This window comes from Anas platyrhynchos, chromosome 11 (assembly GCF_047663525.1).
Source record: "Anas platyrhynchos isolate ZD024472 breed Pekin duck chromosome 11, IASCAAS_PekinDuck_T2T, whole genome shotgun sequence".
Classification (NCBI taxonomy): Eukaryota; Metazoa; Chordata; class Aves; order Anseriformes; family Anatidae; genus Anas; species Anas platyrhynchos.
Window position 1 is genome coordinate 6,924,223 of NC_092597.1, and position 23,764 is coordinate 6,947,986.

Consider the following 23,764-nt stretch of genomic DNA (forward strand, 5'->3'; position numbering starts at 1 on the left):
GACTTGGGTATTGTAAGGCTGTTAAACAACACATGCAATTCATTTTACACTACAAATAGGTTGTGTACTCTAAGCCTACCCTCCTGCTCTCAGCTGAAAACCTGCACCACTCACTAGGTGTGATTCCAAGCGGCTGTAAAAGGAGAGCTTCGTACGCCTCTCACCCACTCAGGTCCCCTCTGCCTGGCTTCTTGCAGCGGGGGTCACCAGCAGAGACCACCCCCAGCTACCAGGGCTGCAAGAAAGCGGAGCCTCCCTGCCCTTCGACTGATACAATGTCACTGCATCAACCACCAGCAATTAAAAACAAGCAACAGGGAAAATATTCAGGAAGTTTTGAATGTTCTTCCACTGTCTTAATGATTAAATATTCAAAACCAGAAAATACTTGGCAGCTTACTGAGAGCCTGTTGATGGTACACCAACCGATAACAAGCGCCCTACTTGATGACAGATAATCCTTTTTCCATTAAATCAAGAAAGCATTAAAATTGAGATACTGGCTAACTCCACGCAAAACAAAACCAAATCTTAAAATTCCCATAGATCTGAGGAGCAAAGACAGCATTCCAACAACTCTGGAATTTTTAGATGTATTTAGGGGATTTTTCTCACTGGCTTGAAAGAACCGATTTGTGCCAGCCTTCTGTCTGGGCTCTTTCTGGATGACAGATCATTGCAATTTTATCTACTTAATTTACCTTTTAAATCATCCAACAATAATCTTTCAAACATGCAGTCCAGCACTCTATCTGGACTGCTCTAGAGGAATGCTATGAAGTGACATCCATTTCCTACTTTGAATTTTGAAATAATGAGATTCTTCTTTATATACGAAGCTTTGCAATATTAGATATTAGAAAGGCTTGAACCAAAAATCCAAATTTGGATCGTGATCTGAATTTTGCAGCTCTGGCCCTTCTCCAAATACTTCTGTTTGGCAAGCTGCAGAGTGGAGTAACAAGAGAAGGCAACATACATAAGTTATGGGATCTGTACAAAAACATTAAGCTCAACCCCTGTGCTCAACCACAGACACACACAAAACACCCCAAGCCCCAATTAATAAAAAGATTAATCAGAGCTTCAGTATAAATCTGATCACCCAAACCTGAGAAATACTGACATCTTAGCCAGTTGTATTGTTTTTATTTTTTTTTCCTTTAAAGAGCATTCAGAAAGCTTGGGGGATGGCTCTGAGTGTGGATTGCTACCTGCCATGGTGTACACACGTGCAAATCAAACACAATTGCTCCAAACTGCAAGCAACCCACCTCCAGAGGCCTGAGGTAACAGCCCTGCAATTCTGTGCTTATTAAGAACTCATTAGAAATGCCACCCAGAAAACCACAATGTCACACTGTCTGACTTGCTTCAACAGCGAGACATCCTGTGGTGGTAAGGAAAACGTTGCTGAAACAAGGAATTGCTATGTTTGGTCCTGTGAAGTCAACAATTGCATGTGCTGCTATGCATTTTAAATGAACAGCAGCAGAACTTAGCCGAGTCTTACTATTTGAATACTGCTTTTCTCCCCACATACTTTATTAGATCCTATTGTTTCAAGGAACAAAGAAAAACAAAGCCCACGAACAAGGGTGAAAACCCCACTCTTCCTAAAGGCAGCTTTACAGAGCTCGTCTCTCCGCAAAGCTGTTCCACCCAACTCCGAGCCAGGATATTCAATAAAACCTCAACTCCATTCTCCAAAGGTTACCGAAAGGTCAGCATTCATTTTATTCGGGTTTATTTTCTAACCTTGTAAAAATGCCTGCAGACCAAATTGGCTTCCACACCTGCTGACCTAGAAACTCCAGCAGCATGGTGGCCGTGCCCCGTTCTGGCAAGCTGCTGCTCCTCCCACAGCACCCTGGCACCGAGCGCCGTGTGCCCGGCGGGCTGGGGAGGGAGGAAGGCTTTCTCAACAGCAAGGGGGGCGTTGAAGCAGAGGGCAACTCTTCTTTCACGCCCCTGCAGGGAGAAGGGATTCTTCCAGCAGAGCTTCCCCCCAAAAGGAAGGTTTCCCCCCAAAGATGCAGGTTTTATTTAGCCCAACTCAAGAGATCTGCACCACAGATGGTCACGCGCTGGCACTGTTCGGGATTTGCTTATGGTCAAAGAGAAACAGGCCCAGAAAATGATCAGACAAATGGTTTTATGGCAACATCGTCCCTCGGAGATGGCTCTCACCTTCCAAGCGTGGTTTTCTCTGCAACAGCAACACGGGAGCTACCTCGAGCAATGCACGTGGAAACAGAAGGAGTCGAGTATAACAAACCCCACTGCCTGTCCCTCCCCATTTGAGGAAGCAGAGCGTGAAGAAGAATGAGATGCTGCTAGGTGCTCTGTCCACGGAAGGCCAACCTCTCCTGAAATCACCCAGAACTACTCTAAAATATGGTCCATAGCTCAGTTTTTGCCTGTGTATTTCACTGCTTATTTACGATGTTGGGAATTACATTCAGGACAGGGAAGTCTCACAATCACCTGCAAACAACAGACCATAAGGACAGGGAAAACTGAGTTAGTGACAAGAAACATTTGCAGTTTCACAACACCTCGCAGTTGAGGAGCTGGAATTACTTTTTCCAAGGGGCTAAACACACCTCTGATGTTACTCAGACTTACTGGATTAAGCGTAGCCTGTACATTTGTCAACAACTATCTTGGCTCTTCCTCAAACTCATCAATAACCTTTTATTAAAGATTTTTTTTATTATTAAAGAATTACAAAAACTTTGTTTTACCTCCTCAGCAATGAACTGGCCAGAAGGAAGGAGGGCTTGGTGCACTCTGGGCTGGGGGCACAGAATAACCAGGAAGAGCCTGTAATCACTTACAGGAACTCCAGCTCTCCACACAATTTCAATAGACCGTTTAACAAAATGTAGAGGCTTTTTTTTTTTCTTTTGCTTTTATTCCCCGTCTTCCTCTCTCTAGCTACAGAAAACTGAAAAATTGTACAAGCAGATGGATTAGTCTATAGATGAATCCAACCTGGCTCAAAAAAAGAAAAATCTTAAAAAATATACATAAGGGCTTTTATGGGAAATTCAACTGTAGAAGAAAACTACCAAAAAGGTGTTTGCAGCCACATTTTCTCAAAACCTGAAACACCCTCTCAACTTCCCTCTTCATTGTCAGGTATCTTGTTAAAAATATTAAGACCGTCAATCATTTTTCCACTCACCCAACCACACAAGTAAGTAGTAATTCCTATTACGAAAACCCTCAATGGCATTTCCCAAACTGGGGAGCATTTACTAAGCCAGCAGCCTAAGTGGCGACGCACCCTTGCCGACAAGCACTAACGAGGAGTGAGAGGTGCAATTGCGGGAGTGACCTAAGTCATGACAAAGAATGGCACTTCCCAAAGATTAGAAAATAGTGATATTAAATTCAGCGAATCTGGTTTTCCAGCTCAATACAAACAGCCCAGAACTCAACGAGGCACAATTTACCTCCTCCTGCCCCTTCAACAGGAGACAAACCGGGCCTTAGACCCATGTAATTTAGTACTATGTGGCCCAGCTCACGTGGTTTTCCAGTACGACTTCTAGCTAGGGGAGGGATTTGAAGACAAAAATTACAGATCTGAAGCCTACACCCACATCCAGTTCAAAAGACCAGAAAAGCAATGCTTGGAGTTTGCGACTCTGCTGCCCAGTCCTCAGCACGGTTCAAACAGGAGATATTGGGGATGGGGAGGTGAGAAATTAATCTCTGGGGCAGAATTACGACACTCAAATCCCAACAGATGCCTTTAGGACAAGGAGCTGAGATCCTGGCTAAGTGAAAGCAAGCGGGACCAGCTCGCACACAGACACAAGCACCAGATTACTATTTACACCAGTAAACAAGTACTCATTTAAGAGCCATCACCAGTTATTTGCAACGGTGATCAAGAAAATAAACCCATCCATTTCTTCCGTTCTCCTAGCTATGGACTGAGTTTGTGATTAATGCAGTGAGCAAAAGGATGAAATTGCCTGAAGCTGTTGGTCCTTTTCATCCCCCCCAGCAGGAGCAGAGAACCTCAGCCACCACCTCTCTCCCCAGGGATCTCCTTGTCCCAGTCCTCGTGCCACGCTCCTTTAGGTACGTTACCGGCTGCCTTCAGCTACAGGATGGTTTTTGGCACCTTAATGTGATAAGGAGTAGACTCAGTCTTCACCAGCATCTGTCTGGGTACAGAAATATCCCATACAAACATCACGTTTGTAAATACAGTACCCTCACCCCAAGAAAATAATTGAAACCCCATTAGTCTATATGCTCAGACAGCTGACTGGGGAGGTTCTCCCGCCTCGGGCTCCAACGTCTGCACAAAACGCTATTAATAAATATAAAAGCTCGAAAATGAATCTAAGGGAAATACAAACAGGCAGATTAAGGCCCAGTGTCCAGGGAAGACTAGGGCAACTCACGAACCCGCCCAAACTGACATTAATCAGGTCGTCTGGGCTCCGAAAAGACGTATTCTTCTTAGTCTAGACTTCTAATCCGTCAGTGGGAAAAGACATCTAATATTATTTCTGTCCTTTTCATCGACACCGTAAGAACACGTCCGACTGTCTGAGCAAGTCACACGCTCAACACGAACAAAAACAGACACGGCGGGGTTGGATGTGCTCAAGTGGGGCAGCTAGGAAAAACACAGCGAGGCAGCGATGAACTTTTAACTTGGGTTTGGCTACAAATAATTCATCGGCGGCAAGCATGCAGCACACCCGCTCTCATCTGCGCACGGTGCTGTACCGTGAACAAATGCTTCCCGATCTGTTCTTACGCACAGCTAAGACACTCCTTCTCTCCCCTTCCTCAGTCCACACTAATAGTCGCTTTATATAGAAGGGAAAACAAAACAAAGCCCAGACTGGACTCCTACCAAGCACATTTTAAAATCTTCAGCACATATGCTGACTGGGCCTTCAATTTTAAGCAGCAGGACTTAACCTATTGTTTGATTTTAAGGGACTTTGCATGTTCGCAATTACTGGAGCTACTTTTGTCAAACTACATTTTAATCTAATAAACAGAATAAATTAAGTATGAGTTGAAATACTGAATAACTCATTGTCCCCCTTGAGGCCTACATCACATACTATATTTATATTTGTCTGTACAGTGGAAGGACATGCACAGACTTGTTTGTGAGCCTCAAGTCCAGTAGCGCAGTAGCTGCTATATTTTGCTTCACTATTTTCATTGACAATGCATTTTGAAGACTAAAACCTTTTTTTAAAGAAACAAAACAAAACTAAAAATATCCCTTCGGTGCACACAAACGCCTGTGAGAAAAAAGGCAAAAATAAATCCAGACGAGCGCTTATCTAGGTGTGCTAAATCCTTGGGGAAGGAAACGAGGACTCCGGCATGCCAACTGGCCAGCACACACCACTGGCACGGCACAGGAGGAGGGGAGGAAGAGAAGGGAAAGCAGAAAAGAGGAAGCTCTTCTGCACGTTGCACCTAGCTCTGGTAGCAGCAGAGCTCTGCCATTTTCACAAGCCCTCCCCACAGTCTCTCACACTGTGTATTCATTACCAGCACATGGCTCCTACCGAACAGGACAACAGATCCTGGACTGCAACTGCAAAGAGGCGACTTGCCACTCTTTTCTCTGGGTGCAGGATGCACAATGTCCCTGGCAATGCTCCTCAGCCTTGCTCCTCAAAAACAACAACTGCATCTACACTACAACGCGAATTGACACAGAACTCGAGCTCCAAACGAGGTCTGGCTGACGGCAATACAGAAACAGGGAAACACACACAACTCGGAGCAGTCACAGACAAAAGCTCTGGAGATGCCAGAGAACAGGTTATGTTGCAGGAATGACCTGATCTCCAAATACTGCATTTCCGCAGCAAAACCTGCGAGGAACTGACACTGAAAGTGGCAGGGAAGTTCCAGCCCCATGCAGAGAGCTGTCAGGTAGCCAGGGAGGAAAGGTCACGCTCATGGGAGGAATGTCTGTGAAACTACCCCAGGAGACAGGGCTGCAAGGTGCTGGCAAAACCTCTGCTGGTCACAGGCACTTGGCACCAGGCGAGCCACTCACATCGGGTAAAACTCTGCATTCCTTTGTACCGAACAGGCAGGCAGGCCATTCATCAAGTGTACCTGAATCAAATAAGCAATCTTCATTTAAAATGCTAACGTATGCGCTCTTTTTCCTTGAAAAGAAAGCCCAGAATAAAAGGGGAGGTTTTGCTTAGTAGCCATTTTGTCTTCAACTTGGACATGATACCTAATCTGAATGTAATGTAAACATGCTCTCTAAGGCTCATTTCCAAACAGCACGTTCATGGAAAGAGAAGAAAATCTAAAAAGGACGTCACAAAATATCGTAATAAATTAGGACAGTGGGAAGATTTCATGATCTAAACAGACAGGAAATTCTGCAGTGTGTATTTCTTCTCTAGGTCATGTTGCAGAAAAAAACAAAACAAAAGGTAGCAAGTGTTGATTAAGGACGGATGAATTACTGCTTACTGTTTCAATTCTAAAAAAAAAAAACAACCACCAAACAATAGACACAATTTCAGTATGCCATTCAGTAAAATAACCTGAAAGGAAAATTATATTTGGATTTTTTTTCTTTGACAGCCACACGGATTCAAAACATAAACGCTAACTATAGCATCAATTGAGATGCACGCTACATCAGTCTGTTTTTATTAGGATGAGCACACGTATTTAGCCATATTATATACACGGTGCGTATATATGGAAAGTATGATCTATGATGAGTAACCTATATTTACAATTCCCCAGTTTCACAATGCTGTATCAGCCCCCTCAGCCAAAAGCAGCTTTTAAAAGCACACAGAAAATGTAAATACTGCAGGTGGTAGCCTCTTGTGGATTGGGGCTGGGGGGGAATGACAAAATATTTCCTCTGCAGAGCAAGTTCAACTCAATTCATCTCTTCACCCCAAACGCATGCAAAATTCATATTTTTAAGTGAAACGCTGGTTTTCTGTGAGTTTTTATTTAACTGGGGGGTGGGAGGGACGGGTTACCGGGCAGTAACGTGCAAGCCACCGTGACAAGTTTCGGCCAAAACTGCGTTTTGTTCGCCAGCCTGGAAAAACTCCGCGAGCAGGGGTGCACGAGGAGGCTGGAAAAATGCCCTGGTGCTGCGAGGCTCTGCAGCGAGGAATGCAGCACCGCGCCGCGCCGGGGGGCGAGCCCCAAAACCCGAGCGGTGGCCGCGCAGGCAGCGCTGCGCCAGGCGCCGCCTCAGCCAAACGCCTTCAGCAGGTGAGCTCAGAGCCGCCCCGGCAGCCCCCCCGCCCCAACCCCTCAGCGCACGGGGCCGTCCGTGGGGGGGTGGGGGGCAGGAATCAGAGAAATAAACAACACCAAAACGGAACGAGGCGCGGGGCTGGCAGCCGGGCAGGGGCACACCTGTGTTTTTGGGGGGGGGGGAGCACAAAGCGGCCGCGCCCCCCCCCCCTTCCCCTTCCCTTCCCCTCCCCTCACCCCAACGCGGCGCCCCCCGGCCCTTCCCTTACCAGATGGAGCTGCGGATCTTGTGCTGCAGCGCGCTGGCCTCGCCGCCCTGCAGCCCGGGCACCAGGGCCGGCAGGGCCCCGGGGGGCGCGGGGGTGCCGGGCGGCCGCCGCGGGGGCTGCCCCTCCGCCTGCTGCTCCTCCGCCATGGGGGCGAGGCGGCGGCGGCGGGGGCCGGGGGGGGCCGGGCCGGGCGGGCGGGGTGGCGGCGCGGCGCTGCCCGCTGCGGGCACTAGGCCTCTGCCGCAGCCCTCGCGTCAGTCGCCTTCCCCCGCCGCCCGGGGGACATCACGGGCGGGGAGCCGAGCCGCGTCCCGCCGCTACGCCGCAGGATGGCGAGCCCGGCCCGCGGCACGGCGCATGGCGGCCCGGCCTCCTCCTCCTCCTCCACCTCCTCCTCCTCCTCCTGCTGCTGCCGTTCCTCCTCCCGCTGCCGCTCGGCGCAGGGTGCCCGGGCGCTTCCCCCGCCCCGCAGCACCTGGCCCGGCCCGCCCCGCGCCGCCGCCGCCGCTCCTCGCCCCGCGGCCGCCCTGCCCGGCCGGGCGCGCAGTGCGCAGGCTCGGCGCTGCCTCAGCGGGCGGGCCGCGGCCGGGGGGGGCTGGGACGGGGACGGGGACGGGGCTCGGGGGGCACCGGGGGAGCCCCGGCCCCGCTGCCGTCCCCAGGGAGCGCAGGACGGGTGCGGGTGCTCGGCCCGGGGCTGCGGGGTGGGTGCTCGCGCTCCCTGCCCCTGAGGGTGAGCGAGTGAGTGCCCGGCTCACGCCGGTCCCAGAAATGCAGGCCTGAACGCAACCCATAAAGCGCTGCCTACATTGTTCAATTTAGGAGGTCGGTATTTGAAAATGACGGTGTCACCGACCAAAGCAAGTGTTTCAAAAAGTGCATCTCCGCTTCCATTCCCACTGCTGCGAAGTAAGGTCATTAACGGCTGTGCCAAGGATGGTGATTTTCTGCTCCTCGTAAAACCTCTCATCAGAATTACGAAAACGACTTTCTCTTGTTCCTCCCTTCTACTAAAAGCTTTTTTTTTTTTTTTTAACTTTAATTGGAAATTTCTGAAGGGCATCCAAGAAGAGAAGAAAGGTAAAAATTGTAATCAGAAGTAAACAAAAAGGCAATCACTTCAAAATCCCTACCTATTATGCTTTTTGCAAGGAAAACTACATCAACACACTTGTAAGCTGGTAAAATGAAACAAAGGTGTTCCTGGTGATGTTTTCTAGTTTGGTTCCCACTTAATACAAATTGTATCAACAGGGTCAGGGTTGCCTCTGTTGAGATCTTTTGTTTGACCCCATGAAATCTGAGCCAGAGCTTAACCTACTTGGATCCCAGCCGTAAAAAGATTCGAGCAAATGCATATCTCCCCTTAATTGAAATCGATGGGCCTACACATCAGAATAAGGTTCAACAGATGTGCATCATGTTTGCAGGACCATACACTATTACAATAAACTGAAAAAAATATACGTAATTTCAGTGTTGCTTTCAGCCTAAACCAACAGTTGGAAGACATATTTATTATTTAGTTCCTTGAGAATTTAGTTCCCAGCAACGTCAAATTGTGATCATACTTATTTATAGCTGTATTGGCGTCAGATGACCAAAAAAGAAATTAGTCACATCTACTCTGTAAAATCTGCTGCGCTGGACACACACAGGCACCACAGCACCACCACTGCCACCCTGTAATCACACCTGGTGTTTTAGGGCAGAATGTGCCAAATTAATTAAGTGGGCCAGACTCCCAGCTTGCATTTTTGTGGTGGAAGTGGTCACTAGGCTTCAAAAGCTACGTCTGTACTCCTGTATCTCACCATCAGTTCACCTTTTTTTTTTTAAATACTTTTTCCTGTGCTTTTTTCATGTGAAGCCTTTCAGCTATAAGTCCATTTCTGTTGCTTGCTGGGTTTGAGTAGTTCTGATGGAACACGCAGAGGCCCCAAATAAAATTGGGTGTAAAGAAAATACTTCCTTTTTAGACCTAGCAGTAAAGAAAAATGTAACAGTTTTTTTCAGCCAGATCTTGAAAGAAAGGGGGCATGCTCCAGCTCCAGCAAGGTCACCGGTGGCTGGTGGCATGACCAGAGTGACTGCACAGCACACACTGGGCAGGAGAGGTGCCCCAGAGAGCTGCCCAGGGCACATGGCCACACCAAACTGCCCCCTGTGCTACCTGAGCATAAACTATCTTTCAGGTTGTTTGGCCTGCTTGGAGCCTCCCCCGTGACTGATTCAGCTGATGGGAGTTACTGCTGCTAAAGATTTAAAGGACAAAATCCAGAGAGGTCTGTTATAGAATAGAATAGCATCAGCACAGAGGGCTGTGCTCTGCTCTTCAAAAGCTTTTTTTTTATGTTAGGAATAACTCTACTGCAGTGTTTTTCTCACATTCCCATAAAGCACAAGGTTTGCCCCAGGTTTTTTATACACCTGTATTAACACTGGATGAGGGCTTCTTCCCTTTATGTATTAGGTAGGCCAATAAATGGAGGCCACTTAGCTGGCTCCTGCACAACCAGCTGAACTTGCCTTGTATTTCATACGGCCTTTGTACCTCTGCAAAATGCATGAAAGAAAAATGGCAGCTTCTTATATGCAGTTTACATGGTAATATACAACTAAAACAAAGACGAAATAGATCCAGAATAATTGTTTAAACAAAGAGGAGCTTGTGCTGACACAATTAACTTGAAGACACTGAGGAGGATTATTTAACTGCTAAGAGACTAACCTGTTCTCAGATGAGCTGACAAAGCACTGAAGACCTTCCAGGAATATCCACCTAGGACCACTGCAACCCTCTACTGCAGCCCTTGTACTTACTGGCTTTGAATAGTTTTGTTGGACATGTAGATTGAGGCTCCTGGTCAGTACAATAAAAAATAAAAATAAATAATAATAAAAACATAAAGAGGTTAATTTTAGGTCCCTTTATGGTAAACAAAAGCACGTGGTTAAGTTTAAGCATGTCAGAAACCTGAACAGTATTTGCAGGACTGGAATCTTACTTTTACTTTCCCATTTCCCAAATGTCTTTCAAGGAGTACAGCAGCTGAACTCAGACAAGGTAGGATAGGGGCTTCCTGGTCTTGTGCCTCTGTTTACAGACATTCCCTTTCTGCAGACAGTTTTTGCTCATCTAGAAAGGGATGTTTTTGTATTAGTGCTAAAATTCCTGTCTTTTCTAACTCAGAAGTGCTGGAAGCCTATTGCGCTGGAGCCTATTGTCTCTGCCAGCTGGGGAATGTACTGTCTCGTGCTCTCAAGGAGTAACAAACGTCTTGCTGCCCTTGCTGAGCAGCCAGCACTGAGGGGCGAGTGCTCTTCCCCGTTTCCTGTCAATAGAGACAGATCTGCCATCTTGTGTCCAACGCAGGGCCAAGGAGAGGCCTGCACATTCAGAGACTACACTGAGGGTAAGAGGCAGATAAATAATGCAATATTGCTATCTTCATCCTCAAGACAAGCATAAAACAAATTCTGTGAGGATAACTGCCTTTAAAACCTTGCTAAAAAAGGCACTTCCTAAAAGCTTTAAACACTGGTTCAACTGAACCCCATTTTGATGCCTTCTTTGCAACTCTTCCTCCCTAAAGTTGTCTGTCTCCAGGTCTCCTGAGCTATGCCCAAGACATCTCCCCCCCGTTCTGACTGTTTTCTTATCTCTATTCATGTGTAGCACTAGTAAAATGGGAGTGCAATAACTAATAGTACACCTAACCAATTTTCGTCTGTATTTTAGCTTGTATGTTTTCAATTATTTTAAAAAATCTAATTTACCTAGAAAATCTTCAAACTCTTGTCACATCAACTGGCAGGAGAAACTGGGCTGCATTCAAACCGCACCGTGACAAAGGGGCTATCTGAATTTGAAGGATAGCCTGCTTGGCCAGGAGTTTGCCAAACTGTCCTGGTTCTTGCAGCATCTGAACAGTGTGTGTAAGTATTGTGCAGTGGGTAGTATCACAACCTGGAAAACAATGAGAAACATAAAAAGGTAGGGAAGTATTAGGCAAGCCCCATGATCATGAATTCATCTCCGTCAGAGTACAAGTATTAGCTACCACGTTGACTAGTTACGGAAACAGTTTTCTTGGAAACCATCCTCACTGGCTCCATTTCTTCTCTGCTTTGCCATCCATTTAGTCTTTTATATCTCTGCAAGGCCATTTTAAGATGCTAATGGAACGGTTGTGCAGCCCTTACTCCATGCAGATTAAGATGATCATCAGAAGCAAGATACTGAGGGTCTAGGTTCACACAGGCCTGGCTATAGCTTACCATGGCAGGCCAGACAAGGAGTGTGGTGTCTTGCTGGGATACTATACAGATCACTCACATCCTGGAAGTCACGATAACCTGATGAAATTCCCAAGGTCCGTCCAAGTTCTTCAATGATACAGACAGTTTGAAGCTTTTTGTTTCCATAGACTGCCTCATCTGTAAAGTTTTCTGGGGCAAATCTTTGTCTCAGTTTAATTTCAAATGGGATCAGGTGCTGAGTTTGAGAAAGTTATGAGTATGGTGTTCCTATGTATCACATAGCTGTCTTCAGGCTGCAAGGCATCAATAAAGAAGAAATAGGCACTAACTACTGCAGCCTAAGAAAACTACTTAAAAAGGGACAGTGGGTCATGAAAGTAATGATTTGGACTGGCCTTTACAGCAAGGCTGATAAGTAGGAAGGGAGGTTGTCACTGACAGAAATACCAGAGTTTGATACTTAACTGAATCAGGTTCTGCACTGGCATCTTTCCATTTTCAGTTATGTTGAATATTTGATAACCTTGCTGGTAAAAGTTAGGGGTGAAAATATTTTTAGTCAGACCCCTATGCAAATGTCTGATCTTGTCAGCTGTCTTTCATGCTGACCCAGAAGCTCAGTTTTAGGGAGACTAACAAAATCAAAGACAAGGAGGGAGAAATGCATGCAAGTTTCATGCAACAAAGCAAACAACACCTCAGTCTTTAATTCTTTTCCTCTTGAGATTCAGTAGTAACCTGGAAAGGCAGGAGGATTCAAAAGTAAATGTTGCCTGCCTGAAATGGCTTGACTGCAAGGACTGGGTTGGCCCCTGTCTGCGGGGGCTCAGCACCTCCTGTGAATTGCCTTGCTGCATGCAGTGGTGGCCACCTGCACAGAAACGTGACCCAGAGAAGCTCACTGCGTAACATGGTAATACAGTAATTCCAGACAGGATAGGAGAGGATGGGAGAGCACCAAATCCCCAGACTCAGAGCCATGTGGCACAGGCCCTAGCCCAAGAAACCATCAATTTCAGTTATGTTGGGCCAAGAGCTGCATTCCCAGATAAACGATGGATGTCCTTAATTGCTGCCTGAAGGAATTCTGGAGGATTTCCAAGTCCTACAACCTCCTGAGAAATTTGTTTGCATTTTCTCCTGTATGTAAATGGACAAGACAGTGATCCAGCGAAACCCAAGTGCTTGTGATTACAGCAGTTGTCCTTTGATTCCCCATCTGGTGAGCAGGAAGTGTCTTCAAAGATCAAACACCAGCCTGAGGACACATTCAAGATTTTTGTTCTCAGAGAAGTTGCTCCCCAGAAATGAAGGGAAAGGAAAATACTACCTGCACATTGTGCTCACAGAGCAGACAGATAACCTCACACATCGCTGTGATGCCATAGCCTCGTGTTTCATCTCATCTCTTTCTTCTTCAAGTTCCCAACAAGACAGTAACGTGTCTTGCCTAAGATCTAAGTACTCATCTCATCGCTACTGGTTCATGTCCATCTGTTTTTAACACTTCGGTTCTTTTTGGTCAAAACTTCAGCTCTCCTCCTGCTTGTCTTCTGGCGCACAACTCCACCACCTCCAAGCACCATGTCTATTCGTGCACACACTCCAAGCTGTCAGGACCCTCTCCTCCACACAGCCTTTAGCCCAAAGGCCTGCATCATGCAACTCTTCACAGTATTTGTGCCAGCAGTCACTGTATCTTCAGCATCGGTGGCTGCTGAAGGCAGCACTGCCTGGGCCCAGGAGCGTTGCTGTCAGTGCCTGGTCAGGATGCAGCAGGAAACGTCTGGCATCCACTCCACGACCATCTGCTAAAACCAGGCCTCCTCTGGCAGCAGTCCAACACAAAGTAAATAGAGTTTCACAGCCAGATTTCAAACTACAAAATAACTGAGAAATATGGCTCGCTGCTCCCAGTTTTCAAATTCAAGACATGGAAGCCCCTAGAAGCAAAAATCTTGTATGGATCCTAAGACCTTGGTTGCCAAATGGGTTCATCACAGTAAACAACAGGGAGAGAGTGTACTGATGTAGCCATTTTGCTCGGCTAATTAGTTCAATTTACGCATTTGCTAATATTTAAGATGGTTTCTTTCTCAAGATCAGTGATGGAGAAAAATTAAATTGTCAAACTGGAGAATTAAGCTTGCAATACATGTTTGGGAAACTGTACAGACAGAAGAGTTCTGAATGTTGCTACTGTATGGTATTTTTCATGGCATAGGAGAGAGAGAAGGACTCAATGAAGTGTGAATGATTTTTTAAAAGAACAGATTGCCATGTATTTTAAAATAGGTCAAGTTTTTGGCCTAGTTTTGTTGAGGGTGCCCCTTAAAGCAACAGGGTTTAATATCCATGATAGTGCCATTGCATTTTTGTTTTTAGCTATGTTTGTGTATAACTGTAGTCTTAAGGCAGAAATGTTCAAGCAGAAGAATACAATGGCAAAGACTGGGTATCTCAAGCAACATTTCTGAACAAGTTACTCTGAACAGTAAAATCCCAGTGGTGGCCACATTTTATCCTTAATGTGTAATGTTAATCTGAAACAAGCAGCTAAGAAAAAACAAACTATAAATGAAGGCGATGACCAATAAAGCCAACACCTGCACACCTGACTCCTGTCAAACTTGACCTATTAACTCCCTGGAGTCCTGGGAGTACCACTACTTGCTTTCCATCTTTAAATTGATTAAATCAATTGATTATTTTTATTTAAGTAGAAACAGAAATGCAATAATGGCACTTAGATTGAGGATGCACAAGATAGTACTTAAATGAACAAAGTATGGCTACATATGTTGAAAGAAGATAGATTACAATGGTCAGTTGTCAAAGCAATGTGTACATTTAGAGTCTAAAAATGGGCATTCAAGATGTTTAAAAAGGTAGGAAATTCTGCATGCAACATTAATTAATGTAGAATAAATACCATTTGTCTTCTACGTATGTAGCAGTCTGGTACCTATATTTATGGATGCACCTTTGCTCTGAGAATATAGGTACAATGCACGCATATATAATGGCATTACATAGACTTAATTACTCAACGTAATACTCACAGCAGTAATTGAAGTTGGCTTTAGCGCAGCCATATGGAGTAAGACATGACATGAGTAGGATTTTCTCCATCCCAGAGCTCTGGAAAAAGACCAAGTACAAATCAAGACTGGTTGTGCTTGGGAAGTACACAGACAGGACTTGTCACTCTACCTACTCTCCCCTGAGGCAGAGGTGGGAGCTCAGTGCATCGTTATTAAGATAGAGGTTCTTCACCCCACTGGGTTGATCCATAAGGGATAGTGCCCTTCAGGCACAATCCATCTAGAATGTACCTTCTTGTGGTGAAACGCTGCACTGACCCAATGCACAGCAGTAATAAACACTAGTTGGCTCACGGTGTTGTACAGTAATAAACATACTGAAGAGCTTGTCACTGCATGCTTCAGGGAAGAAGTACTATCTGGAACAACAAGGTCTACACATACGCTTGGTATACAAATCTTTTGCAAGCTGTGGACTTCATTATGAAAACTGTTCATGATTCCAGTTAAGCTGTGATTAAAGGCAAGGCAAAAGCTTCCCAAGCATTCATCACACTATAATTTGGAAAGACTTTAATCATAGAATCATAGAACCATTTAGGTTCAAGATCTTTAAGTCCAACCATTAGCCTGACCTACTAAGTCTCAATGCTAAACCATGTCACTTAGTGCCATGTCCACACACCTCTTAAACATCTCCACTTTCTTAGGCAGACTGTTCCAACACTTGATCACCCTCTCTGTGAACAATTCTTCTTGATCTAAAACTCCCTTGGCACAACTTGAGACCACTTCCTCATGTCCTATCACTTAACAATGAAGACTGTTTTGAGAATACCTTTGCTTTAAGGATAGTCGTTGTAGTCACCGCTATGGACTAGAACCTTTGTTTTGTACCTGATCCTAATCTGCATCCTCTGCAGATGAACCAGTGTGAACTGCTACACATGTGGCTTTCTGTGAATGGTTTGTGCCATAAAAAGGCACATGAAGAAGAAAGAGGATATTTCTCTTTGCAGAATACCACACAGTGCAGGGAAAGTCATTCAGAGAGCTCCCAGGGATACTGATTTGTGAACAGTTCTTTTTCACATGTGAACTCCCACTACTTCCTGCAAGACAAGAATATTGTGGACACAGATCCGGGTTGAGTTTTCGCACTGATGATTCCTTCCAACACTGCTCATAGATCAAAATCACTTTCACTACATAATAGACGACAAATTCTTCCAATAGTAACTCTATTAACTTTCTGTCTGCTACAATCTAAATAATTAGCAGAGATGCTAGGCAGATTTGTGCTGCCTGTGGTAAGTAGCAACAAAACGTTAGTAACTCTGCAATGATCCCATCTCTAATAGCTGACAAAGTCTCATTTTGCAAATAATCCCACTGAAAAGTCTTCCTCAGCATAAATTAAAAATGCAGTATTACTCAGTGAGGACTTGAGGACTAATAATCTGAATCAAGTTGGGAAAAAATAGTCATGTTATCTACTTGGATTGAATGTGTTTATAAACTTCACAGGGAGTTCTCCTCACCAGCATAGAGCTCAATGGAGTATGCACATTATTTTTTCTTATCAGGGTGCAATGTAAGAAATGAGAGACTGTTTAATTCTGTTTATGACATTATACAGAGGTCTAGATTCTTAATGCCTTCACCTACTTTTGCAGAAAGTTCACACTATGTGATCCTGAAGTCAGCAACACATCCAGATTTCAGGTGGAAGAAAACTCTGAGTAGAATACCTGTTATAGGGAACACACAGGATAATTACACTGCATGCTGATGTAAAATGACTGGCTCATCTACCTGAAGGACAGGATCGTATTCTGTTGGACTAAAATAATCTTCTGTGGGATTGGAGACAAGAAAATTGAAAAGAAAATGTTGCTCATAATTCATCTGGCTGAACTCACACTTATCCTTCCTAGGCAATGGGTTTACCTCAGAGTCAAAATCAAGGTATCAGAAAGGTACCACTGAGATGGGGATGAAGCCAGATAGCTTTTGAGGGAACCCAGTCCATGAGCAGATAATTTGTGAATGGAGGTGGGAGGGGAGGCATGGGCTCCCATGTCAGATGAGTGTGGCAGGGAATGAGTCAGCAGCGGTGGTCACAGACTTCTCGGTACTCACAATCTTTGTGGTCGTAACCAATGTGTTTGGGTTGGATCCTCAACCTAGCAAAAAAATCAATAGCAAATCAGTTTAGATAGGAGAAGAATGGCATCCTTTATCAAGATGCTTTATCAATGTCTTAACAGTTTATTGCCAAAACTTCTAATTAGTTTAACAGTTACAATGTCACTGCTCTTACAAATCAATACCACATACAGCCAAGAAACAGCCGTTCTCAGACTCTCAGGCTTCTAACATTTCTCTAACAATTCAAAAGAAAAATAGACCAAAGTATAAACATCAATATGAGAGAGGACTTCATGTCCTCTGTTATTTTTAAAGTGAACCCAAGAGACGGCTGATATATTTAAATAGCTTTTTAATTAACGTTATGTGTGAAATTATAGAAATTCAGATAAAAGCTCCCAGTTTACAACTGATATAATTTGAGCATAGGAGCAAAGTGTGGGGATTAAAGTGGATAAAATCATGGATTTTACTCTTTGGGATAGCACTCAGAGATTTTCAGCAGTTTTAATCTGAATAAGCTCTACGGGAGCAGCTCAGTTTACAAACCAGTGCATTTCAGATCTGGGTGTTTTATTACCACCACCATTACAAACAAAAAGGAGAAAATAAATAAATCAGGTCACCTTGCTAACTTAATTTTCCTGCGGCAGATCATTTTCTTTCCTTTAGGAAGTAAGGAATAGAGATCTCTTTCAACATCAGTAAGACAGGGATCAGGGGCAGCTTTCCCTCTGCTCTTCGTTTTCACTTTAACCTGCAGAATGAGTTGATCACATTCTGTTAATTAAAATTTCCCATGTTAGGCAGCTTTGTTTGGTTGAGGTTTGTTTACTTCTGCTTTCAGGTTTTAACAAAGTCCTCTCCCTAAATTCTGGCAGAACTCAAGCTGAGGAATCCAACCGTTTAAGCCAAGTTTAAGATACTGCCATTTACACAGTCCTGTGAGGGCCAGATAGCTAAATGTGATATCAGCCCAGGACCGATCCTTTTCTCAGATACAGGCTGTGTTTTATCCACATTCAGGAGGTAGGTTGGCCAGAAATAATGTCTAGTCCTTTTATTAACATAGCAGGCACCCAACTTAGAGCTGTGCCTATTTAGGCTTCTAAAAACAGTTTGCACTGAATATGCCCTCTGGCTTCCTGGCAAGGCTGCTCCCATACCAGTAACTTGATCTATGCACTCATGGTCACCATAACACCAGCCAAGCACATGGAAATAAGAGCATCTTTAGAAAATACCTCAATGGGTTAAAACAGCAGGGCACAGCTACCAAAGCAATGTTTGAGATTCCTCACTCTGCAATGCAGGGAGAGGGGCTTGGTACCTTCTGGCTGTTTGCAACTTGATGAGAAAATGGATGATTGTGCAATTGGCAACTTCTTGCACAAAAAATCTTTCCAGAATTACAGCAACTGACTAGTTTGACTTTGAGTTGCTTTATTCTTCCGGCACTGAGGTAGGGGAGGGGGCAGAACGGTATCAGTTCAGCTGAAGGCACGCAGAGCAGTTAACTAGATGCTACAGGCCCAAATTCTGCCCTATTTGTGCTGCTGCAGCTTATAGCGTATGATATAGTGGCACAACCATCTCTGAGGACAAACACCATCAAAGCAGAGATACAGAGCTTCGTTACTACCAATCTGTTAAAAAGGAAACAAAATACTGTAAAAGGCTTGGTAGATAGTTAGAAAATATGATGTTTTATATTTTGTTCACAATGTACTTAATCTCAAATGTCATATGCAGACAGAAAATAGTGATGTGACATTTAAACATACCAGATCCACCCCACTATCAGATATTTTCTTTTTTTTTGTTCTAAACTTTTTTTTTTTGAAGGATTGCTTTAACAGAAAGTTTTATACTCATAGTATTTAGTCACTATTTGTAGAAAAACATTGCTCTGCTATACAAATTCCCTCCCTTTAGTTCTGAAAGCATAGGCAAGTTAAAGAATAATCATAGGTTAGTCATAAAAACAATATGTCAATATTTACAAGATGTTCTTTCATGTCTTGGTCTTTCTTTGCTAGTCTGATGCTTCAACTTAGTCCAGTATGCATCATCAAGCTCTGGATCTAATAACTTGGGAAGATGATATTTTAAGATGCATTTGCGTTAGCACGTGAAAATCTAAATGGAGTAAGAAAAAGTGTCCTTAGCATGGTTCAAAGTAATTGCTGAAAGAGGGATCAGGATATAATAGGGTAGAAAAAAAAAACCCTATGTGTAGCAACAAGGCCTGTGGGTACATCTGCAACTTCCTTAGACTCTGATTGTAAAATTTAAGATCGTTTTGAATTTCTGTTCAAATAAAGATGCAGTTATGACATAAGAATATCAGAGCTATTTTTAAATCTGCTCATCTATGGTTTTGACACCACTTTTTAGGGGTCTAAGGAAATTATTTTCAGGAAAGAATTGGGGCTTGAAAACTCCCAACCACTGTTTCAACTTGGACAACAACTGGTGTCCCAGGCACTGTCAGGAAGAAAGAGCAGTTTAAGAGCTATCGGGTTGCTTTTCCATCTTACTGGCTTTACAGTTCCATAGTTCTGACTTACTGGGGATGCAACTTGGATATCGATAGATATTTGAGAATAAATACTTCTCACCAGAAGTCGGGGCTTTCTCTTTAGCGCAACAGGAGAAGTCCCACTGCTTTACCAGGGGCAGCAGATGGGTGAGGCGAGTGAATGGTCTGTTAGTTTCTTTTTCGTTGCAAGTACGTAAGCACTGCTGCATCTGAAACCCAATTACTATAGCATTTACAGCAAAGAATAACTCACAGCAAGTATGAAACCAAAAGTATTGCCACATATATGCGGTGTATTTCTCTCTTTCTCTCTCTCTTTTTTTTTTTTTTTTTTTGCCATAGTTTTAGCAAACCTGAAGTCTGGGGACTAAGCAAAGTATTGTATCTTCAACAGCTTTATCACAAGCGATTACATGAGCATCCTCTCTCTCTTTTCACATTTAAAACCCCTTTTAAGATTTTTAAAGTTTTTAGGACTGGCAATATTGTATGGTCAGAGAAGGTATCTGAAACACAGCACAATGGTTTCAGGAGGAGCATACCTGAATTCACCCAGTGAACTTGCATCTGAATCCTCCAGCCTGGGGAGCAATAGTATGACTCAGGGCATCCCAAATCTCACAAAGGGTTCCATTTAGTTTGCTTTTTTTGAATTTCTCAGACACTTATGGACAACCTTAGCATCAAAGTATGGCCAGGTGCGCACAAGCCGCTTCCCAAAAGATCTGTCCTTAAGGTTAATAATGTACTTTTCACATTTACAACAGAATTGCTAGGCACAGCACACTGCATGCACTGCCCTGTCCTGCTGTTTGCCTCAGTTCAGATGCTCTCCTCTGGTAAAAACAGCAGCGTTAAAATTTTCTCCACAGTGCACTTCCCTCCCCAAAATCTCCCACATAAGTAAGCATTCTTACTCCTGCAGCTCCACCAATGCTAGCAAGTGTGGGAGGTCTGGCATTTTTGGTACAAGCGTATTTGGACTCTCTCAACAATGTCTGCTCTGCTCCCTTGAATACATTTGCAATTAATCAGAGGAACCTACTACAAAGGGTGGTCTACTGCGAAAGGTAGCCAGTGCGCTTGGACTTCAATATACCCTTATTTCATTCAGATAATGATGCTTTCCCTCCTCCTGGACTCCCTTGTTTCCTAGGAACTGCTGAATGAGAAAAAGTAGAAGTTCTGTCTGAGGAAACTGAAAACAATAAAAGCTCTCCAATCTGTTTATTCAAAGTGCTATAAAAGAGCCAGGCTCTGTATTATTATATTGTAAAATATAGTGTAGCAAAACATTATTAAAATTGAAGCAGTTGAGTTCATTTTCAAATAGATGATCTGTGGAGATGAACATTCTTCAGATTACCTGCACTACTACAGGGAAGGAACATTTTACATTGATTTTCGCAAAAACATTGTATGATCTTATATAGTATGTAGTCAAATAGCTGGAATCCATTAAAACCATGCTCCAGCTGTGCAATCACAGTCCTCACAAAGATACTTTTTTTTTTTTTTTTTTTTTTTATGTGGTTAATGCCAGGAAGAATCCACAGCTTCAATTATGAGATCATCAAAATATGTTGTTTATTGCATAAAAAAGCATTTGCGGCAATTTAAAATATCCAGTCAACACCACGCTGCTAAATCTAGATAATAGAAATCCTGGAAAAATTTGAGCTAACTCTGTCTGGATTATAGCTGTGGGATTATCTGAATGCTAAATTACTGTATATGTTTTACTCACAAACATGAGCACAGACAGTATAGGAAGATGGATGACTATGCAGATCACAATAAAATCCATCCCAAGAGACTTTTTAATACACTAGGTAAACAACCCCTCTCAATTTATCAAGCACTCTGGATTGAATTAATGCTGTCATTTACTTTGCTGTTGCTGTGTAGAGGAATATGGTTTAACTTGAACAGCTCCTTTAGCAGCAGAAAAATAACAAAGGTTTTCTCTGTGCATTCTTCATAACACACAGTGCAGAAATATTGACTTCTGCATTTGTATAACTGAATTAAAGAAAATACAACTGTAGTTTAGTGCATAATTAGAAAACCAAATTATACGCAATATTTAGAGAAAAAATCAACTCTGTCTGTCTTATTAAACCTTCCCCTCCCCTCCCCCGTTGTTTACACACCAGAATTTCTGGCTTTCTAAGGACATACAGTGAATGAACCTGGATTGACCTGACACATAGCATCTCTCAAAATTTCCCCTTGAATGATTCACAGATGTGTGAGCTGCGACCAAAAAAAGCAAAGAGAAAAAGTGCAGGGTACTGCACAGGCTGAGTGAATTTGAAAGAGGTGATATTGTCTGAATGTGCCATGCCTGAGTCTCTTTTACTGCAAGTGCACCGCTAGGGATTACAAATACACATTCCTTTGGTTGCCAGTTTAGCTCAGTTTGACAACTGCAAGTGAAATTACCTTCAGTTATGGTCATGCAGGGATTATTCTAATTCCTGTAACTCTACTTGTGTGCATTAGTCCTTTTACTGCTCGCTAGTGCTTTTTTTGGTATTTTGTGTGGCTATACTGCATGTTCAAGCACCACACAGTTACACGGCACAGTCGGATAGGCTTTCCTGGGGAAGAAGGCTAGACAGTAATTTCTGCTCCCTGTGAACAGATATCAGATGACATAGAAATAGTCACTTTCATTTCCTTCTTTCACATTCAAATCAGGTATGTAGCTCTGTAAACAGATTAAATGCAATTTTGGATCCTGTGAAACTGTCAGTGTAATCCTTTGGTCAAAGTACGAACAAATAAGAGAATAGGCCTTAGCCAGAGAGTTCAGCCACATCCGGCTTTTAAGATCCAACATTTTCAGCAGTTATCAAATATAGAAAGAGCACCAAAATGTTGCTTTTCTGCTGAGGAGAGGCTATCCTGAATACATGCCATTGACATTTGGGCATGATAGCTGTTACTCTCAAACAGTGCTTATGTGGGAACAGATTTGCATTGTCAGCCTTCTTTGGTGTTTCACAAGGAAATGTGGGTTCTGCTCTTCAGCTGTTCTCCCTCAACCAAAGGAGTCATTTCTTACAATTTCTCCCACTACTCTACCTGCTTTTGTGATGAATGTCTGGGTACTAGCTGACCTAAAACACAAAACCTTTCACATGAACTGTCTCCAGAGTAGTGGTCTCAGGGAGCTGAACCAGCAGCAGTAACACCGAGGTATTTTCAGATTAAGGTTAAAGCCACCTAGCCACAAGTATCACTGCAAGGGTGGAAAGCTGAGGTAATGAGCTCGGGTCTACTCTGTGTCTACAACTCCTACAAAACACATTGCAAAGACTCCAGTCTACACAGATCAGTACAAAAGGTGGTCTCTGCCATAAAGATAACATACAGGATAGAAAAACGTGAAAAATAGATGCAGCAAATGCAAGAGTACAGGTTGCAAAGGGCTTACATGAGGTCTTAAAAATGAGCTAAACATATGAAATTAAATTCTAAAAGAATTTGGAAAGAGACATTTGGGTTTCATACTATATTACTAATTTAAAGAATAAATACTTTGTGGGATTAAAACATTAAGAAAAGATTTGAAGTGAAAGAAGTACATTTATTAATCTCAAACAGCACTTCACAACCATAGATCAAACAATAAAATAGGGCACTTCATATTTCTTGCAGGAATGCTAGATTTGCTTCTCCCATTTCTTATGTATTCATTATGAAATTCGTTCTACTGTAACCCAGACATAATTTAAACTATTCCCCAAAGTTTGGTTGGAAAAAAACAAACTTTAAAGGCAAATATGAACTCAACTAGCATGTCTTTCTGGAAACAAAGATATGTTTTGGTTAGCATGAGCAATATTTCAGAAGATGGATCAATTTCCATTCAAAAGGAGATGAAACAAATTTAGAAATCTGATTCAGTGATGCAGTTAGATAACAGCTCACATGCTTAACACTATATATGAGCTTAACCACTTTCCTGAAAAAGTATTCCCATTTGACATAAATCTCCAACAAAACTCAAATCTTTTCAGAGATCTACAAAACTGGTAGACAGGTAGGGAAGAATATGTTTTCAGTTGTTCCGTGAGCAGAGCCTCCTGTAGCTCTAGCAGAGCACCAAGCATCATTGTCACATAGGTAGCTTTGTACAATTCCGCTGGCACAAACCTGGACACTCCTCCACAAAGCGCTCAATGTTCAGACACAAGAGGCCAGCAGTTATCTAATGGTTGTTCAACACGACC

At 43.4% G+C, this 23,764-nt stretch overlaps 2 protein-coding genes across 6 annotated transcripts in view; one reads left to right on the plus strand and one right to left on the minus strand.

Moving 5' to 3' along the window:
• Nucleotides 1–23,764, minus strand: part of RFX7 (regulatory factor X7) — a 79,904-nt gene that overhangs the window by 46,402 nt on the left and 9,738 nt on the right. For 3 of the 5 annotated variants that reach the window (XM_072043509.1, XM_072043507.1, XM_072043508.1), the window contains 6 exons: nt 17,608–17,738; nt 16,973–17,016; nt 16,499–16,581; nt 14,849–14,927; nt 11,304–11,493; nt 10,255–10,386 (listed from right to left, as the gene is read on the minus strand). Coding sequence is in view for 1 of the 5 variants with exons in the window: in XM_072043506.1 (XP_071899607.1) it covers nt 7,524–7,669 (146 nt within the window). In the remaining 4 variants the exon portion in view is untranslated. Of the gene's footprint in view, nt 1–7,523; nt 8,061–10,254; nt 10,387–11,303; nt 11,505–14,848; nt 14,928–16,498; nt 16,582–16,972; nt 17,017–17,607; nt 17,739–23,764 lie in introns of those variants that run through there. The other 2 variants (XM_072043510.1, XM_072043506.1) reach the window with 2 other exon arrangements.
• The window catches only part of TEX9 (testis expressed 9), a 46,509-nt gene continuing 29,944 nt past the window's right edge, over nt 7,200–23,764 (plus strand). The window contains exon 1 of the mRNA XM_072043525.1: nt 7,200–7,269. The gene's annotated coding sequence lies outside the window, so the exon portion shown is untranslated. The remainder of the gene's footprint in view (nt 7,270–23,764) is intronic.